The sequence below is a fragment of the Cygnus olor genome, chromosome 31, assembly GCF_009769625.2.
Source record: "Cygnus olor isolate bCygOlo1 chromosome 31, bCygOlo1.pri.v2, whole genome shotgun sequence".
In the NCBI taxonomy this organism is placed as follows: domain Eukaryota; kingdom Metazoa; phylum Chordata; class Aves; order Anseriformes; family Anatidae; genus Cygnus; species Cygnus olor.
Window position 1 is genome coordinate 195,080 of NC_054088.1, and position 19,805 is coordinate 214,884.

The following is a 19,805-nucleotide window of genomic DNA, read 5'->3' on the forward strand; positions in this document are numbered from 1 at the left end:
GTTGTTAAAATATTAATAAAAATATACTTAAGGAAATCATTCTCTAAGTTTCCCAGATAAACAGGTAGTCCTACTAGGATTATTTCTAATATTACATTTTGATAATAAGTTTAATGACAAAAATGATATTGTAATATTCAAAATAATGAAGTCATTACTGATGATGAAGAAGCATGTATAGAAATATTTTCCTCACTGCATCTTTGAGCTTCTTGTTCCTCATGCTGTAGATGAGGGGGTTCAGTGCTGGAGGCACCACCGAGTACAGAACTGACACCACCGGGTCCAGGGATGGGGAAGAGATGGAGGGGGGCTTCAGGTAGGCAAACAGGACAGTGCTGACAAACAGGGAGACCACGGCCAGGTGAGGGAGGCACGTGGAAAAGGCTTTGTGCAGGCCCTGCTCAGAGGGCATCCTCAGCACCGCCCTGAAGATCAGCACATAGGACACCACAATGAAAAGGAAACAACCAACACCTAAACAGAAGCTGATTGCAGTAAGCCCAACTTCCCTGAGGTAGACATCTGAGCAGGAGAGCCTGAGGATGTGGGGGATTTCACAGAAGAACTGGTCCACAGCATTGCCTTGGCAGAGGGGCAGGGAAAATGTAGTGGCCGTGTGCAGGACAGCATTGAGAAAGCCACTGCCCCAGGCAGCTGCTGCCATCTGGGCACAAGCTCTGCTGCCCACGAGGCTCCCGTAGTGCAGGGGCTTGCAGATGGCAACGTAGCGGTCGTAGGACATGACAGTGAGAACATAAAATTCTGACACAATCAAGAAGACAAACAGAAAGACCTGTGCAGCACACCCTTGATAGGAGATGGCCCTGGTGTCCCAGAGGGCATTGGCCATGGCTTTGGGCAGAGTGGTGGAGATGGATCCCAGGTCAAGGAGGGCGAGGTTGAGGAGGAAGAAGTACATGGGGGTGTGGAGGCGGTGGTGGCAGGCTACGGCGGTGAGGATGAGGCTGTTGCCCAGGAGGGCAGCCAGGTAGATGCCCAGGAAGAGCGCGAAGTGCAGGAGCTGCAGCTCCCGCGTGCCTGCGAATGCCAGCAGGAGGAACTCAGTGATGGAGCTGCTGTTGGACATCTGCTCTTTCTGGTCATGAGGTCCTGTACAAGGAGGAGAAAGGCAGTGATAACGTACCACAGGCATATCAGAGGAAAACTCTTTCCATTTTCTCACTTAAAATCACCAAAAATTGCCCATTTCCAGGCACATATTTTGAAGGTCTCTTTCCTTGATTCTGCCTGAGAGTGTCTCTGGGAGCAGGGGACTCATCTGTGGGCAATGGAGGAATCAGTCCTGCACTACAGCCAGAGGTAGGAGCATGGTAGTAACATGGTAGTAACATGGTAGGAACATGGGGTAGTCTCAGATTCACTTTACTGCTGATATCAAAGAGATTTCCCCAGTTTCGCTCCCAGTTCACCCAACTGCAGAGCAGAGGTGTGGAGATTTAGTTATTTAATTATTTGTTTTGTATTTTTGGTTCTAGCTGCCCCACCACACCTGAGGAGTGTTTCTAAGGCAAAAATCCTGGGCGTTCTGCTGCACTCCAAGTAAAACCTTGTGGATCCTCAGAGGCAAAGAGACTGTCCCTTTAGTGCAGAGCGTTCCACAGAGACGACAGCCAGTCTGTCCATCAGTGCTGGTCTCAGCTGTGCTGGCATCTCTTTGAGCTACAGGACAATTGCCTTCAGAGGTTCTCCTGAGAAGAACCTGGACACTGCTGGGAGTAGAGGAATCCAGGCTCCAAGTGCCCATCTCCAGACCCCTCACCCTGTCCCCGTACTCCCCTTCCCCCAAGCACCCCGACGGCTCACTCCATGGGCAGGTGAAACCCCCATCCCCAGGCAGCCTGGGAACAAGACCAGCAGCAGCACGGCCAGGTGCAGAAGCCAGGAGGAATGGCAGCGTGCTGCTGCCAGGGGAGGCAAGGCCAGGGAGGGACAGACGGACACTCAGCAGACCCTCCTGTGCTGCAGCTCTGCCTGCAGAGGAGGCAGCTCCTGCTGGGGACAGCGGGGGCTTGAGGGCAGAGGCTGTGCTGGTGGGAGAGGAGAGCAGGGGGTGTCCCAGGGAAGGCGCCTGCCCTGCAGGGGCTAGCAGGGAGGTGCCTGAGCCCTCCCTCGCACAGCATTTCTGGCAGCAGCTCCCTCTCACCGCCTGCCCATGTCCCTGCTGCCTGCCTGTGTCCCTGCTGGGAGCCGCTTCTGTGTCCCCACGTCTCCTCCCTGTCCATGCTCACAGACCCATAGTATTCATTACTGTGTCTGCAGGACTGCCCGCTGGAAATTGGAGCAGTAGTTCTTGAAGAACCCCTTTTAGGGATTGTTTTTCCTTGCCACTCACATACCCGTGCCTCTAGGGTTGAGGCAGATTTTCCATCCCACTTTCTCATGTCCTCTGCATGGTCACACAGGTAAAACCACAGGGTGACACATAGTGTGTACCCACCATCTCTCCTTTCCTGCCCTCTAAGTCCAGGGAGGGGCCCTGTTTCTCGCAGCACCAGAGCAGCACAGGGATAGGGATCGCGTGATTACTGATGCTCTTAGGACCTCTTCCTCTTCGTCCTCCTACTCACATGATGGCCCAGCTTTTCTGAGGTCTGCCTCATCTTCTTTCTCCTCCTTTCTTGGCTAGGTAGGATTTTATTTTCTCCCTAAAAAAACTGACTTTCCCATCCATTGTTTTTCTTGCATATAGGAGCAACTGATACAGACACAGGTTGCTTCTCTGGCCCAGACACAGGGCCCATAAAAGGAGCTGGAATCACAGAATCACAGAATCACAGAATCGTCTGGGTTGGAAGAGACCTCCAAGATCATCTAGTCCAACCTCTGCCCTAACACTAACAAGACCTCCACTAAACCATATCACTAAGGACTACATCTAAACGTCTTTTAAAGACCTTCAGGGGTGGCGACTCAACCACTTCCCTGGGCAGCCCGTTCCAATGCCTAACAACCCTTTCAGTAAAGAAGTTCTTCCTAATATCCAACCTAAACCTCCCCTGGCGCAACTTTAGCCCATTCCCCCTCGTCCTGTCACCAGGCACGTGGGAGAATAAACCAACCCCTACCTCGCTACAGCCTCCTTTAAGGTACCTATAGAGAGCGATGAGGTCTCCCCTGAGCCTCCTCTTCTCCAGGCTGAGCAACCCCAGCTCCCTCAGCCGCTCCTCGTAAGACTTGTTCTCCAGACCCCTCACCAGCTTCATTGCCCTTCTCTGGACTCGCTCGAGCACCTCCATGTCCTTCTTGTAGCGAGGGGCCCAAAACTGAACACAGTACTCGAGGTGCGGCCTCACCAGAGCCGAGTACAGGGGGACAATCACCTCCCTAGACCTGCTGGCCATGCTGCTTCTTATACAAGCCAGGATGCTGTTGGCCTTCTGGCCACCTGAGCACACTGCTGGCTCATATTCAGCCGACTATCAACCAGTATTCCCAGGTCCTTCTCGGCCAGGCAGCTTTCCAACCACTCATCTCCCAGCCTGTAGCGCTGCTTGGGGTTGTTGCACCCCAGGTGCAGGACCTGGCACTTGGCCTTGTTCAACTTCATACAGTTGACCTCAGCCCATCGGTCCAGCCTATCCAGATCCTCCTGCAGAGCCTTCCTACCCTCGAGCAGATCGACACATGCACCTAACTTGGTGTCATCTGCAAACTTACTGAGGGTGCACTCGATCCCCTCATCCAGATCATCGATAAAGATATTAAAGAGGACTGGCCCCAGTACTGAGCCCTGGGGGACTCCACTAGCGACCGGCCTCCAACTGGATTTGACTCCATTCACCACAACTCTTTGGGCCCGGCCATCCAGCCAGTTTTTAACCCAACGAAGCGTACGCCAGTCCAAGCTGCGAGCAGCCAGTTTCTTGAGGAGAATGTTGTGGGAAAGAGTGTCAAAAGCCTTACTGAAGTCAAGGTAGATCACATCCACAGCCTTTCCCTCATTCACTAAGCGTGTCAGTTTCTCATAGAAGGAGATCAGGTTAGTCAAGCAGGACCTGCCTTTCATAAACCCATGCTGACTGGGCCTGATCACCTGGTTGCCCTTCAAGTGCCGTGTGCTGACACTCAAGATAATCTGCTCCATGAGCTTCCCTGGCACTGAGGTCAAACTAACAGGCCTATAGTTCCCCGGGTCTACCCTCCAGCCCTTCTTGTAGATGGGCGTCACATTTGCTAGCCGCCAGTCAACTGGGACCTCCCCTGATAGCCAGGACTGCCGATAAATGACGGAAAGCGGCTTGGCCAGCTCCTCCGCCAGTTCTCTCAGTACCCTCGGGTGGATCCCGTCCGGCCCCATCGACTTGCGTACATCCAAGTGCTGTAGCAGGTCGCCAACCATTTCCTCGTAGATAGTGAGGGCCACATCATGCTCCCCATCCCCTTCCACCAGCTCAGGGTACCGGGTATCCAGAGAACAACTGGTTTTGCCGCTGAAGACTGAGACTTGCCTTTACTCTTGTGCTCACCCTAATCCCTGCCCTTAACACTAGCATTAAAATCCTCTATTAAACCTAGACTTCTAGGCAGACGTAGAACAAAAAACTATTCCATAAAGCTTGCCCATAACCTAACCAGAGACCTGACACCCTAAGCAGACCAACACATTTGCTAAATTTCTAACCCACAACAGTGAGCCCTAGTCCCAAAGAGACTAGAGAGCTCAGCTCTGCCTCAGGATGTCCTGCCCCAGCAGGAGGAATGTGACTGGGGCAGTGACTGTGAGGTCACTTCTGTCTCTGCAGCTCATAGGGCAGCAGCAGGAACGTGTCACGGAAAGGGACTGTGAGGTCCCTTCTGTCTGTAGGTGGCACGTCACCCTTGGCTTCTCCCTGGGATCTGCACTTTTGGGCTGTGTTGTGGTTTAACCTGGCCGGCAGCTAAACACCACACAGCTGTTCGCTCACCCTCCCCCCTCCCTCTCTGGGATGGGGGGAGAGAAACGGGAAAGTGAAGCCTGTGAGTTGAGATAAAGACAGTTTATTAGGACAGAAAATAAAGGAAAATAATAATAATGGTGATACTAGTACTACTACTACTACTGTGTACAAACAAGTGATGCACAATGCAATTGATCACCACCCGCTGACCAATGCCCAGCCTATCCCCAAGCAGCCAGCCCCCCCACCATGGCTAGCCCCCCCATATTAATTGTTCAGCATTACGCCAGATGGTATGGAATACCCCTGTGGCCAGGTTGGGTCAGCTGTCCTGGGCCTGTCCCCTCCCAGCTCCTGCTGCACCCGCAGCCTGCCCGCTGGCAGGACAGAGCGAGAAGCTGAAAAGTCCTTGGCTTGGTGTAAGCACTGCTCTGCAACAATTAAAACATCAGCATGTTATCAGCGCTCTTCTCATCCTAATCCAAAACATAGCACCCTACCAGCTACTAGGAGGAAAATTAACTCTATCCTAGACAAAACCAGGACACTGAGCAGTCCTTGCACACCATCAAGGCCTTGTCTGCTTCTCACTCTGCACCACTAGCGAGTCAGCTGTGGGTGGGCAAGAGGATTGGAGGGGAACTTGATGTGAGATCTGACCCAGCTTGAACCAAAAGGATATTCCATGGCATATAACATGGTGCTTGGCAAAAGATATTGTGGTTATCTGTCCAAGACAGGGCACAGGTTTCCCCCAGCTCCACAGGAGATGGGATGAGAGGGATACAGAGACAAATGAATTTCTCATGGCTTCCTTATTTTCTTTAAGTACACAGGCTGCTCAGTTCTATAGGTATGTGAGATGATTAGGTCAAAACAAAAACAAAACCAAAATGATTAAATTATAGGAGACTAAGAAAAATATTAAATCAAAATCACATGTTTTAGGAAATGGTAATAAAGAAAAATAATTGAAGAAATTTCTCCTAGGAGCTTATTTCAGAAACCTTATTGCTCTGATTGGATTACAGGCACGAGATTAATGTTGAAGAAGCATTTATGCAAATACTTGTTTGAAGCATGTATCCAAAGAATTTCCTCACTGCATCCTTCAGCTCCTTGGTCCTCATGCTGTAGATGAGGGGGTTCACTGCTGGAGGCACCACCGAGTACAGAACTGCCACCACCAGGTCCAGGGATGGGGAAGAGATGGAGGGGGGCTTCAGGTAGGCAAACATGATGGTGCTGACAAACAGGGAGACCACGGCCAAGTGAGTGAGGCACGTGGAAAAGGCTTTGTGCCGGCCCTGAGAAGAGGGCATCCTCAGCACTGCCCTGAAGATCTGCAAATAGGAGAAAACAATGAAAACAAAACAACCAAAGGCTAAAGAAACACTAAACACAAGTGCCCCAACTTCCCTGAGGTAGGCATCTGAGCAGGAGAGCTTGAGGATGTGGGGGATTTCACAGAAGAACTGGTCCACAGCATTGCCTTGGCAGAGGGGCAGGGAAAATGTAGTGGCCGTGTGCAGGACAGCATTGAGAAAGCCACTGCCCCACGCAGCTGCTGCCATCTGGGCACAAGCTCTGCTGCCCACGAGGCTCCCGTAGTGCAGGGGCTTGCAGATGGCAACGTAGCGGTCGTAGGCCATGACAGTGAGAAGGGAATATTCTGCTGATATAAAGAACAGAAAGAAAAAGACCTGAGCGACACACCCTTGATAGGAGATGACCCTGGTGTCCCTGAGGGCATTGGCCATGGCTTTGGGCAGAGTGGTGGAGATGCAGCCCAGGTCGAGGAGGGCGAGGTTGAGGAGGAAGAAGTACATGGGGGTGTGGAGGCGGTGGTGGCAGGCTACGGCGGTGAGGATGAGGCCGTTGCCCAGGAGGGCAGCCAGGTAGATGCCCAGGAAGAGCCCGAAGTGCAGGAGCTGCAACTCCCGCGTGTCTGCGAATGCCAGCAGGAGGAACTCAGTGATGGAGCTGCTGTTGGACATCTGCCGTTTAGAGGCATCGGGTTCTGCTCAAAGAATAGAAAGACAGTAAGAATGTACAACCGACTTAGCAGAGGGAAACTGATACCATTTCTCATTTAAACCTTCCCAAATGATTCTCCACATCCAGGCAGGCATATGGCAGGTCCCTTTCCTGAGTTCCACTTGGTCCTGCCTTAGGGTGTCCCTGGGAGCAGGAGACTTTGCTGTGGGCAATGGAAGAGTCAGTCCTGTCCTACAGGCAGAGATAAAGAGGAATTTGGTGTCATCTCAGCTTTACTTTACTCCTAATATCAAAGACTTTTGCCCCAGTTTGGCTCACATTCAAACCAACTGCTGAGGAGTGCTGTTCGGATTTTTTTTTTATTTTGTATTTTTTATTCTAGCCTCCCCAAGACACCTGAAGGCTGCTTTTATGTCAGAAGACCAAGCATCTCTCCTGCACTCCAAGTAAGACCCTGTGGATCCTGAGAGACAAAGGGACTGTACCCTTACAGCCCAGAGTCCTTTGGAGTGTTAAAGCCCTAAGTCCATCAGTCCTGCTATCAGCTGCCCTCTGCTGGCGTTTCTTTGATCTACAGGACAGTTGCACGCAGAAGTGCATCTTGAAAAAACCTGGACGCTGCTGAGAGCAGAAGAAGCCAGGCTCCAAGTGCCCATCTCCAGACCCCTCACCCTGTCCTCGTACTCCCCTTCCCCCAAGCACCCCGACGGCTCACTCCATGGGCAGGTGAAACCCCCATCCCCAGGCAGCCTGGGAACAAGACCAGCGGCAGCACGGCCAGGTGCAGAAGCCAGGAGGAATGGCAGCGTGCTGCTGGCAGGGGAGGCAAGGCCAGGGAGGGACAGACGGACACTCAGCAGACCCTCCTGTGCTGCAGCTCTGCCTGCAGAGGAGGCAGCTCCTGCTCATTGCAAACGATCTGTGCTCACCTCAAGCCTGCAGACACCTCCCAAAGGCAGGGTACTGGGCTTTGCAGGGTTGGTAGCTGCTAAAGATCAGCTAGGATAAAACCTGAGAGGACCACAGTGATGATGTTGATGCAGTCTGTGGGCTGAGGTTTGGGAAGGGACTTTATGAAGTTCATTGATGACATATTGGTCCCTCACTGCAATGCTCCAGGAGTCTCAGTCTCCTGTACAATCCTGACAATCCATTACCCTGAAACCTGCCAGGTTCTGCATTCCTCCACTGCAGGAATCAGAAAGCACAGCCTACAGAAAAAGGCTTGCATTTCAGGTAGCCCCTGCCTTGGTCTTTCTCTTGAAACATCCAACCATAAATGCCATTCTCTAAAGCATCTTCTACTCCTCGCTGGAGAAACAGAGAGACCCATCCCGACAGATGTTATCAGCCATCGGATGTGCCAGCTGTAGACCCCTCTGGCAACCCCACCTTCATGGCCCTGCTACCAGAGACTCACGGTGCCAAGAGCCTGCAGATCTGTCCTGCCACATGCTGCCCTCTGTTGCTGCGCTCCTCACTGCCTCCAAGTCCTCTCTCCTTCTCTCCTCTCCCCGTGCCACCTGCGGTCAGAGCCCCCAGCCCTGCTGCGCTGTGCAGAGGAGCTGCTCGTGGGCAGAGCTGTCTCTCTGCACCACGGCCCTCTTGCCAGGAGCTCTCTCTGTCCCAGGAGCCCGGCCCAGCTCAGCAGCACAGCACCCAACCATGGCATCGCTTGCTCTGTGCCATTGGGCTCCCTTGAGGTGTCCCCAGGGGCCTCAGGGGTGACAGCTCCCAAAGGCAGCAGGGTCTCTGCTGGGCTGTGGTGTCTGAAGCAGACTGAAGTCATCACCGAGTGCCCTTCTCTGAACACAGGAGAGATGACTTTTACAAGTGTGATTTGTGCTGTTGGGCTGTTGTTGTCAAACATGTTGTGCTTTAACCTGTCAGGCACCGAAGCAATACAGAGCTGTTAGCTCACACCCACCACTCAAAAGCTTATTTGTTGAAATATAGACAGTTTAAAAAGACAGAAAATAAAGATAGAAGAATAACAGTAACACTAATAATAAAGAATAACACATTTTATTATTATTATTCTTACATGTATAACGCAAGTGATGCAGAATGCAATTGCTCATCACAGACTGACCGATGCCCAGCCTTTCCCCAAGCAGGGGTCCCCCTGAACCTGCCCACTTGCACTTCATGTATCCCTGCCTCTAGGATGGAGGTAGATTTTTGCATCCCATTTTCTCATGGCCTTTCCATGGTCACACAGTTAAAACCACAGGGTTGCACGTAGTATGCACCCACTATATCAACTTTCTTGGGCAGATGGGTACTTACAACTGACAGCTGAACTATTGGTTCGTGCAGGTGGGGAGGAAGATGTATCCTCTTGTAGTTGTTGGAACTCATGAGGAAGTTTCTCCGTAGACGAGACACAGGCTCATAGGGAAGAGAGACTTTCTTTGTAATGCCAGAGTTGGCTAGCCGATTGATCCATGTGGGTTCCTCTTGGTCTTTCCAGGTCATTACTGCCAATGAGCTGGCATATGAAGACGGTGCGCTCTGTACAAACTTCTGCCACATGGGTCGTGGGCACTTGACTTCATCTGGATCTTTGGATAGCTGTTTGTTGTCTAGGTTACTATCAATCACCTCCAACATGGCTAATTCCCTCAGGTACCGGATACCCCTCTCCATCTTGGTCCATTTTCCTGGTTGACATACAAGATCTTTCCTGAAGGAATACCTTTCATTCAAGCATGACAGGATTAAGTTCCTTGTGTCCTTTTCCAATGGCTTTGTCAATCAAAATCCTGCTGCTTGGCTTCCCTGCCCTCTAATTCCAGGCTATTGGCCCTGTTCTCCCAGCACTGGGGCAGCCAGGTGACAATGTGCTCACCAAGATGATGGCTGAAATCTTTTCCCATATCTCCTAGCTAACACTGGGATAGGGACCAGTTGGTTTCTGATGCTTCTCAGATGCTGATCTCTTCTTCTTTGTCCTACTGCTTCCATGATGGCCCAACTTTGGAGAAACCTGCCTTATCTTCTTCTCCCTCCTTTCTTGTCTGTGTAGGAGTTTCTTTCCCTTCTAAAGAAAAACTGACTTTCACACCCATTGTTTTCTCTTGCATAAAGAGGCAACCGATAGTGGCACAGGCTGGTTCTCTGGCCCAGCCATGGGGTCTATCACAGGGGCTGGAGTGGCTGCAGGGCCCATCACAGGAGTTGTTCTGGCTGCAGGGCCTTTCAGAGCAGTTGGAGTGGCTGCAGGGCCTATTGAAGATTTTGGAGTGGCTCAAGGGCCTGTCACAGGGGTCGGTTTAACTTTGGGTGCACCTCAGGAGCTGGAGTGCCTGCAATGCTTGTTGCAATGTTTGGAGTGGCTTTGGACAGGCTATATGCCTGTCCTGGAGGAGAAGGGGGAGGTGCAGGAGAAAGGGAGAGGGAAGAAGTAGTGAAAAGCATCCCCCACTGTCCATCCCAGTTCCACCCACCATCACCACCCGCCCTGCATACATTTCCTCCCCGAGGAGAAAAGCCAAAGAGTATAAAAGAGCGTAATTCTAAATAATTTTTAAGAAATGAAGAGGTGATTCCTGAGGTATTGAGGGGACAATAATTTTATCCTATCAGAAGTCAGTGTTATCCAATACAGCAAAAGACTAACCTTAAACCTGCCCCCAGAAATGATGAACAGCATGACATGGAAGACAGACAGTTAGCAATGTGCTATACAACACAATTCTGAAAACAAGCACAACAGACCCCAGATCAAAAAGATCGACATTGTGATCAGCAACTGTTAAATTGATCTAATGCTTAGAACAACTTACTTTTAAAACGCTCCGGTCAGATCTGTCATCTCAACCTTTGTGCTCCACGCTAGGCACCAACAAGACGTGCTGTGGTTTGACCCGGCAGGCAGCTCAGCACTACAAAGCTATTCATGCAATGCAATGGAGGAGAGAACTGGGAGGAAAAAAAATAAAAAATAAAAGTTTATGGGTTGATATAAAAGCAGATTCATAAGACAAAGGAAATAATAATAAGAATAATAACAACAACATAATAATAGAATATATTTTTATTATTATTATTATAGACACAAATAGACTAAGGAGATGACCTTTTTGTGTGCATATCAAAAGACAGAAAAGACAGGTGGTGGTGATTAATTGGGAAGTGCTGGACCTGAGCATGACAGACATGGTATGGAATAAGCAGTGAATACTGTCCTAGTTTTGGCTGCAATGGTTTTAATTTCTCTTCCTAGTAGCTGGTATGGTGCTGTGTTTCATATTTACAGAATTACAGAACAGTTTGGGTATGAAAGGACCTTAAAGATCACAGAATTCCAACTCCCCTGCCCTGGGCAGGGACACCTTCCACTAGACCAGGTTGCTCAAAGCCCCATCCAACCTGGCCTTGAACACCTCCAGAGATGGGGCATCCACAACTTCTCTGGGCAGCCTGTTCCTCACCACCCTCTGAGGAAAGGACTTCTTTCTAATGTCTAATCTGAATCTACCCTCTCTCAGTTTAAACCATTACCCCTAGTCCTATCGCTACTCTCTTTGATGAAGAGTCCCTCCCCAGCTTTCCTACAGCCACCTTTAGGTACTGGAAGGCCACTGTAAGGTCTCCCCGGAGCCTTCTCTTCTCCAGGCTGAACAACCCCAACTCCCTCAGCCTGTCTTCAGAGGAGAGGTGCTCCAGCCCCTTGGTCATCCTCGTGGCCCTCCTCTGGACTCATTCTAATAGATCTGTGTCCTTACACAGGGGGCCCCAGAGCTGAACTTGTTGTTTGGCCTCACCAGGTCTGAGTTACAGAGGGACAATCATATCCCTCATCCTGCTGACCGTATTTCTGGTACAAGCCAGGATTCTGTTGGCCTTCTTGGCTACCTGAGCACACTGCTGGCTCATCCTCGGCTAACTATCTACCACTATCCCCAGGGCCCTTATCACCAGGCAGTTGTCCAGCTTCTCTTCTCCCTGTATGGGTGGGGTTGTTGTTCCCCAAGAGCAGGACCCAGCACTTGGCCTTGTTGAACTTCATGCAGTTGGCCTCAGCCCATGGGTGCAGCCTATCCAGATCCCTCTGCAGAGCCCTCCTACCCTCGAGCAGATCAACCCTCTTTCTGAACTTGGTGTCACCTGCAAACTTACAGAGGGTGCACTCTATCCCCTTGTCCAGCCACTGTCAAGATATTGAAGAGAACTGGCCCCAGTACTGGGCCCTGGGGGACACCACTAGTGACTGGCCTCCAGTTGCCTTTGGCTCCATTCACCACAGCGCTTTGGACTTGGAGACTCAGCCACTTTTCAACCCAATGAAGCGTACGTCCATCCAGGCCTCGAGTTTCTCCAGGAGAATGCTGTGGGAAGTGGTTTCAAAAACCTTATTGAAGCCTAGGTAGCCAACAGCCTTTCCCTTGTCCACTGAGCACATCACCTTGTCATAGATTGAGATCTGACTTGTCAAGCAGGGCCTGCTTTGGTAAACTCATGCTGACTGGGCCTGATCACCTGGTTGTCCTGGAAGTGTTGCGTGATGGTACTCAAGATAATCTGCTCCATGAGTTTCCCTGGCACAGAGGTCACACTGACAGGCCTGTAGTTCCCTGGATGATCACAATCAGGGTGAGCCATCTGCGTGCAGACATTAACAGCTGACAGAATGGAGCTTCTGTCCAGGGGAACCTTGAGAAACTACAGGATTTGGCCTAAAGGAACATCTTGACATTTACGAGGAGAAGAGCCCAGTCCTGCACCAGAGGAAGAGGAACCCCACCCATCAGGGCAGACTGGGACCCTGCTGAGGGAGAAGGAGGGCCTGGGCACCACGAGGGATGCCATACGAGCAGTGGTGCTGCTCACCAGGAACCAGGCCAGCTTCCTACAGAGCTGCCTTATGAGGAGCATGGCCACCAAGAAGATCTGAGTTATCAGACTCAGCTCAGATCCGGTGTGAGATCACACAGAAAAGGGCTTGCAGCCAGCAGGGAAAGAGGTGCAGGTTTGGGAGTCCTTTGAACAGCCTGGTGTGGAGAGGACAGAGGCCTCTGACAAGGCTGAAAGTCCCAACAGGACCCAGGTCTTTGTGTCCATGGCTCTGGCTGTTGTCTCTGCCACTGAGGCCTAGGAGGAGACAGCTTATCGGTAAAGCACCAGGGCCTCATTGCCTCCTCACCACCACCCATGAACCAGGCAGGGCTCGGACCATTCTCCTACACTTGGCCATGCACATCCCCATCTCCTCCTGCCCCAGGAAGAGCCCTGAGCAGTGTGTGACAGGAACAGATCTCCCTTCCTTGGTGCCAGGGGACAAGGTCTGGTCCTTGTGCTTGGTGAAACACATCCAGATTGGAAAAGTGACATCAGGGTCACCTTCACACTGCCTTTGTCTCCTTGTCCTCACTGCCTCCAATGCTCTGCTCTAACGAGCTCCAAGGGAGGCTGTGTCAGTGCTGGCCCTCAGGGGGACACTGCAGGAAACTTGCCTCTGACTTGGACTTCTGGAGAGATGTCTTCAATTTTCTCTCAGTGCCTGAGGATCGTGGGCTCCTCCCCAAAGCCCCCCGAGGGGGGATTGCAATGCCTTGGTCTGGGCGTCTGGTGCTGAGCTGGGCCGGGCTCCTGGGACAGAGAGAGCTCCTGGCAAGAGGGCCGTGGTGCAGAGAGACAGCTCTGGCCAGGAGCAGCTCCTCTGCACAGCGCAGCAGGGCTGGGGGCTCTGGCCGCACGCACCCAGGCAGAAAGGGATTCCAGGCAGCCTGGAGGGTGCGGGCAGACGAGAGCTCAGTGCAGGAGAAACCTTCACAGCCCTGCACAGGGTAAGTCTCTGGCTGCAGGACAGTGCAGGGGAGGTTCCTGGAAGGGGCTCCTGGGTCCGGGACATCTCTGTCTGGCCAGGAGCTGCCAGGATGTCTCTCGTGGCTTTTGCGGTGTGGAGGAGAAGGTGCTGCAGGGCAGCCTTGGTCAGAGGAAGGGGAGGGCAGGGGCTGCCTGCAAAGACAAGGCACTTTCTGCAGTCTCTGCCTGCCTTTTCCTGCTCTGATTCTGGGGCAGGCTCTGTGTTAACTGAGTTGTAGGGATTGCACAGGTGATGGAGCTTCCTATTGCATTGAACAGAGACATAAAGAGGTTAGTGAGGAACCTGAGAATATCCCTTCCCTTCTCCCTGCTTACACACTGCACCAGGGCTTTTCTGAGCTGGTCTTTAGGACCTGCAGACAGGGAGATGTCCCCAGAGCTGTCCCCATCCCCGGGAGGTGTCTGCAGGGCAGAGCTGGGCACACAGCGGGTGGGATGGGGTCTGTGAGCATGGACGGGAGGAGACGTGGGGACAGAGAAAGAGCTGCTGGCAGGGACAGCTGCAGGCAGCAGGGACATGGGCAGGCGGTGAGAGGGAGCTGCTCCCTCCCTGCCATCCCCTGCAGTGCAGGCGCCTTCCTTGCAGCAGCCCCTGGTCTCCTCTTCCTCTCACAGCTTCTGTCATGGCATTTATAATCTGGGGGGGGGGTGAGAATATGGGGTGTCTGAACCCTAAATCTCAGTGGAAGTAGACACATTTGCTGCAGGCCCCCTCCACCTTCCTCCACGGAAGCAGGCACAGAATCACAGAATCATAGAATATCCCGAGTTGGAAGGGACCCACAAGGATCAGCGAGTCCAGCTCCTGGCTCCACAGAGGTCTTACCCCCAAATTCCTACCATACAACAAGGAGCACATTCCAAAGGCTTCTTGCACTCCAGAGCTCTTTTCCCTCTGCTGGCTGTGCCGGGCAGATGGCACAGGGGTGTGAGGACAGGCTCTACCTCACCGACACCGCAGCCTCGGCACCGCGTTGGGTCCGCCCTGCCTGCCCATGCCTGCTTCTCTCCCTTGCCCAGCATGGCAGCTGCTGGTGCCTGATTCTGACAGGGAGTGCTGTGCACGGAGGATGAGGCAGGAGGAGATGCTCCCTGCTCTCTCCGGTCAGACACCAGTGGTCTGTGAGCTGATTTCCTCTCTCAGGGTGGGGAATAGAGAAGACACACACGGAGTCACACAGCCAAACACCCCTCACTCAACAGAAGGATCCCCTTCCCTGGAACCCTCCTCCAAGCACATGGCTCTGTTGGCACCTCTGTGTACCACTGCTCTGGAGCAGAGGTGGCCCATTGGGAGCTGCTGGGCAGAGGCATCTGCTGTGTACAGGACACTCAGCCAGCACAGAGCAGGGCTCCAGACAGGGAAATAGACAGAGGTCCTCTTGGAAAAAGGGAATGTATTGCTTTACTTGGGAATTTATTGAATTTTGCTCACAGACTTTACACATAATGCTCTCTTTTTTTTTTTTTTTTTTTTTTTTTTTTTTTTTTTTTTTTTGGCATTTGGCAGTGTCCATGACCAAAGCCAGGAAATGTCCAACAGCAGCTCTGTGAGCGAGTTCCTCCTGCTGCCATTCGCAGACACGCGGGAGCTGCAGCTCCTGCACTTCAGGCTCTTCCTGGGCATCTACCTGGCTGCCCTCCTGGGCAACAGCCTCATCCTCACCGCCGTAGCCTGCCACCACCGCCTCCACACCCCCATGTACTTCTTCCTCCTCAACCTTGCCCTCCTCGACCTGGGCTGCATCTCCACCACTCTGCCCAAAGCCATGGCCAATGCCCTCAGGGACACCAGGGCCATCTCCTATGAAGGATGTGCTGCACAGGTCTTCTTTTCTGTCTTCTTTGTTGGAGCAGAGTATTCCCTTCTCACTGTCATGTCTTACGACCGCTACATTGCCATCTGCAAGCCCCTGCACTACGGGAGCCTCGTGGGCAGCAGAGCTTGTGCCCAGATGGCAGCAGCTGCCTGGGGCAGTGGCTTTCTCAATGCTGTGCTGCACACGGCCACTACATTTTCCCTGCCCCTCTGCCAAGGCAATGCTGTGGACCAGTTCTTCTGTGAGATCCCCCACATCCTCAAGCTCTCCTGCTCAGATGCCTACCTCAGGGAGGTTGGGTTTATTGCATTTAGCTTTTGTTTAGGTGCTGGCTGCTTTCTTTTCATTGTGGTGTCCTATGTGCAGATCTTCAGGGCCGTGCTGAAGATCCCCTCTGAGCAGGGCCTGCACAAAGCCTTTTCCACGTGCCTCCCGCACCTGGCTGTGGTCTCCCTGTTTGTCAGCACTATCATGTTTGCCTGCCTGAAGCCCCCCTCCATCTCCTCCCTATACCTGGACTTTGTGGTGGCAGTTCTGTACTCGGTGGTGCCTCCAGCAGTGAACCCCCTTATCTACAGCATGAGGAACCAGGAGCTCAAGCATGCACTGAAGAAGCTGTTTCAGTTGTCTTCCAGAAGCAAGTAGTTGCTGCTCTGCTACTGCAATGGGAAAAACTCACCAAAAATCATGGTGTGAGACACAGCCTTGCAGTGCCAGGTACCAGGTCCACCAATGTTGGCCCCAAACTGTGAGAAACAAAGTAAAAATGTTACGTACAGAAGGAGAGAAGATGGATCCTGAGGATACAGGACTGCAGGCACCTGTGGGCAGTACGGACACTGACCTGCGGTCTCAAGGCTCCCTGGGTGGGGAATAGGAGAAAGAGGCCAGTGCCTGTCCTGTGCCACCTCCCCGCCAGCCCTGCCCTCCCACAGGTGGAGTATTTCTCCCTTACTCGCGCACCAGCAGCGCTTTGCCTCCTCCTCCTCCACAGGGAGATGAGCCACAGGCCTGGCTGTGTGTGAGGGAGCAGCAGACCTGAGCAGAAAAAAAGCCAGTTTCATGGTACTGGGGCATCTGAAGGGGTCCAGCCCCTGTGGTTGGGTCTGTTCTCTGCAGCAGAGGGCTGTCACCAGGCCCCAGGTCCGAGGTTGCTCCTGTAGCTCTGAGGACCACTCCAAGGGCATCACAGTAACGATGCTCAGGATCTAGGTGGGTCAGACCCCCCATGGATCGCAGCAGGAGGTTGGTAGGATTCCATAGTACACAAGGACACGGACACCTCGTTGCTCTGTTTTCATGAACGTCTTTATTACAAATTGCTACAAATCCCTACCTGTAAAACAACTACATGTTGCAAGAAACTACTAAGTTACCACTAGGAAAGCAAATATTGGCTTGTGATGCTTTCCCTAAATCTGCACCAATGAATACTATGTGAGGTGCTACTGGTACGACACTCATGAATCCACTTGGTGGAGGGCACAAGGCGGGGCACCTTCCCCTTCTTTCTTTGGGGCCAATCATGATAGCTCTTGAGTAACGTGAACGTCATTGGGTAACCCTAACGACATGCCTCCAGACTGTGTTTCTGGCTTTTTCCAAGGGTAAACAACTAAGCAAAAGGGTACCAGAGGGCTGTTGGCGTAACTGCCTTGAATAGAGAGAACGTCAAATAGTTGTCTACCTTGCCTGGTCTCGCACAGGACCCTTCTGTTGTGGGGTTGCTGAGAGCCGAAGCAGAGCAAGTGCCGATGGCTGCCACGACGGTGCACCGGCAGCAATAGCGCGCTGACCTCCAACTCCTCCAAGCTGTGTATTCCTGTGAGCAAAAAGTCAGGCAAAGGGGGCAGGAGACCTGCTTGGATGATCAAGGAGATCCTGGAGTGACTGAAATGGAAGAAGGAAGCATACATAATGTGGAAAAGGGGACAAGCTACTTGGGAAAAATATAGGGACATTGTCCGAGGATGCAGGGAAGCGACAGGGCAGTCCAAGGCCCATTTGGAGTTAAATCTTGCAAGGGGTGTCAAGGACAACAAAAAGGGCTGTTTCAAACACATCAGGTGCAGAAGGAAGACAAAGGAAAATGTGGGCCCACTGCTTAATGAGGTGGGTGCCCTGGTGACAAAGGACAAAAGGAAGGCAGAATTACTGAATGCCTCCTTTGCTTCAGCCTTCACTGCTAAGACCAGCCCTCCAGAATCTCTAACCTTAGAGACAAGGGAGGAACTCTGGAGAAACGAGGACTTTCCCTTGGTTGAAGAGGATCAGCTCAGAGATCTCTTAGGCAAACCTGACACCCACAAGTCATTCAGTATGCATGTGTTGAATGTATATACTGAGACTCTATAAATGAGGAGCCTATCTCCCTGTGAACATAAACAAGAGAAAGGAGGCTGCACTGCCTTCCTTGTGTGACGTCCTTCCTCTGAGAGCTGCTCTGGCTCTGCAGGGGCAGTGCCATGTGCAGGGCTGCAGAGGAAAAGAGTCCCATGCCAGCAGCACGGCCAGGGAGCACCAGCGCTTGGGGCATGCAGGGCTGCTCTCTTGCCACTGCCACCCTCTCGTGCTGAGCCCTGCTGGTGGGGTCAGGCCCGGCTGCTCCTGTAGCTTGGTGCCAGTGCTGCCGTGGGGCTGTGCTGGGACTGCAGGCAGGGACAGGCAGTGGGCACGGCAGTGGACAGCCAGCCTCCAGAGAAGCATTTCAGTATTCACAAAGAATCTCCTCAGGGCACTGCTTGAAGGCTGATGTCTTCTTAAAAAAAATGTGGTCAAGAACATTTCCAGGGAATAAACAAAGAGGATCTTTGCCTTTCGTGTTTCTCCATTAGCTCAGTGTGCTGAAATCAGGGCCACAGCACGGTCATGTAGGGACTGAAGGCTCATCAAGGACTCATCTGCTGTTGGTTGCACCTGGCAGGCAGGGAAAAAACACAGAGCCCTTAGCTCACTGCCACCATGTGAATAGAAAACAGAAGAAGTGCAAGAACTCATCAGTTGAAGTAAAGTCAGTCTAATAAGAAAAAAACAAACAACAACAATAAAAGAATAAAAATGAAAAAAATAAAAAATAAAAATATAAAAATAATAAAAATATAAAAATAATAAAAACAATAAAAAATAAATAAAAATAAAAATAAAAATAAAAATAATAATAAAAATAAAAATAAAAATAAAAATAAAAATAAAAATAAAAATAAAAAAAGTGCTCCCTGTTTGTCAGCACTGCCATGTTTGGCTACCTGAAGCCCCCTTCCATCTCCTCCCCATCCCTGGGCCTGGTGGTTTCATTTCTGTACTTGGTAATACCTCCAGCAGTGAATCCTCTTATCTACAGCATGAGGAACCAGGACCTGAAAGCCACACTGAAGAAACTGATTTTAGTGGTAATATTCACTTAGCAATAAATTGGCTATCTCACTTTTCTAGTTTAACTCAAGTTAATCTCAGGCAATTTGTGACCTTTAGGTATGGTATTCTTTAAAATTCTGTTCGCCGATAAATATTTGCTTTCATTCCTCTTTTCCAGATGACCAACCCTCTGTTTCACCAAGAGGTTTTCTGTAAACATGTTTATTCCTAACTGACACCTGGCCTCCTTTGTGGCATCTAGGTGAAAATCTAAAAAGTGAAGTTGCTCAGTGCTCAGGGCTCCTCTTCCCAAACTGGAGTGCAGAAGACGCTCAGGGAATGCCAGGCTCAAGGCCTCACTCTTGTGCTCGTGTGCCACCTGGACACAGGGGCAGGAGGGCACGGGGTGCTGGGTGAGGGAGTCAGGGCTGGACTGAGTCGTCACTGTTGGATTCCCTGTGCCCCTGGAGGCCCTGACCGCTCAAGAAGCAGCTTCCTGGGATTGAAATGTGACAGGGCTGCTGGCATCAGGGAGGTATCGGGAACCACCAGGATATCCTAAGGGTTCTCCTGGGATGCCGTGTGCCTTGTGTTGGGTGGACAGCGAGTGGGTCTTCACAGTAAAGCTAAGCCAAAGGACGCACGGACTGATGGGAGCTCTGCAATGCCAGGACATACAGCGAGGCCACAGCACAAAGGTCTCAGAGGCCTTCAGTGAACAGTAGGAAAGGACCAAGACTGGGTGACCAGGCAAGGGCAGAGGGGTGGGGAGAGGTGGGCAGGGGCTGGTCAGGGCAGTGCCCGGCAGAGGGCACCAGCAGCGTCAGGGAGCGGTGGCAGCATGCAGGGGAGGGCTCCCAGCAGGGCTTGGTGCTGCAGAGCCAGGGCTGGGGAAGGGAGC

General features: G+C 51.8%; 3 protein-coding genes across 3 annotated transcripts in view; 1 reads left to right on the top strand and 2 right to left on the bottom strand.

The window, feature by feature from the left end:
* The window catches only part of LOC121062524 (olfactory receptor 14C36-like), a 2,216-nt gene extending 1,126 nt beyond the window's left edge, over positions 1-1,090 (bottom strand). Inside the window, exon 1 of the mRNA XM_040542573.1 lies at positions 248-1,090. Coding sequence (XP_040398507.1) covers positions 248-1,090 — 843 coding nt within the window. The remainder of the gene's footprint in view (positions 1-247) is intronic.
* Positions 1,091-4,632: 3,542 nt separating this feature from the next.
* On the bottom strand, positions 4,633-6,898 carry LOC121062525 (olfactory receptor 14C36-like). Its single transcript, XM_040542574.1, has 2 exons — positions 5,982-6,898; positions 4,633-4,690 (listed from the first exon to the last, which is right to left on the bottom strand). Exons 1-2 carry the CDS (start codon positions 6,896-6,898, stop codon positions 4,633-4,635), a joined length of 975 nt encoding a protein of 324 aa, XP_040398508.1.
* An 8,344-nt stretch (positions 6,899-15,242) lies between these two features.
* LOC121062526 (olfactory receptor 14C36-like) lies at positions 15,243-17,337 on the top strand. Its single transcript, XM_040542575.1, has 2 exons — positions 15,243-16,108; positions 17,257-17,337. The coding sequence occupies exons 1-2, from the start codon at positions 15,263-15,265 to the stop codon at positions 17,335-17,337; spliced, it is 927 nt and encodes a 308-aa protein (XP_040398509.1). The 5' UTR covers positions 15,243-15,262.
* Positions 17,338-19,805: the final 2,468 nt, after the last annotated feature.

Bases quoted from the DNA above. Each gene is read 5' to 3' on its own strand.
- LOC121062525 (XM_040542574.1), bottom strand. From the start codon at position 6,898: ATGTCCAACAGCAGCTCCATCACTGAGTTCCTCCTGCTGGCATTCGCA. The intron at 4,691-5,981 runs GCTTCAAACAAG...ATCCTGAGGCAG, and splicing joins AGGAAATTCTTTGGATACAT to AGCTGAGCTCTCTAGTCTCT.
- LOC121062526 (XM_040542575.1), top strand. From the start codon at position 15,263: ATGTCCAACAGCAGCTCTGTGAGCGAGTTCCTCCTGCTGCCATTCGCA. The intron at 16,109-17,256 runs GTGAACCCCCTT...GGTCTCGCACAG, and splicing joins ACTCGGTGGTGCCTCCAGCA to GACCCTTCTGTTGTGGGGTT.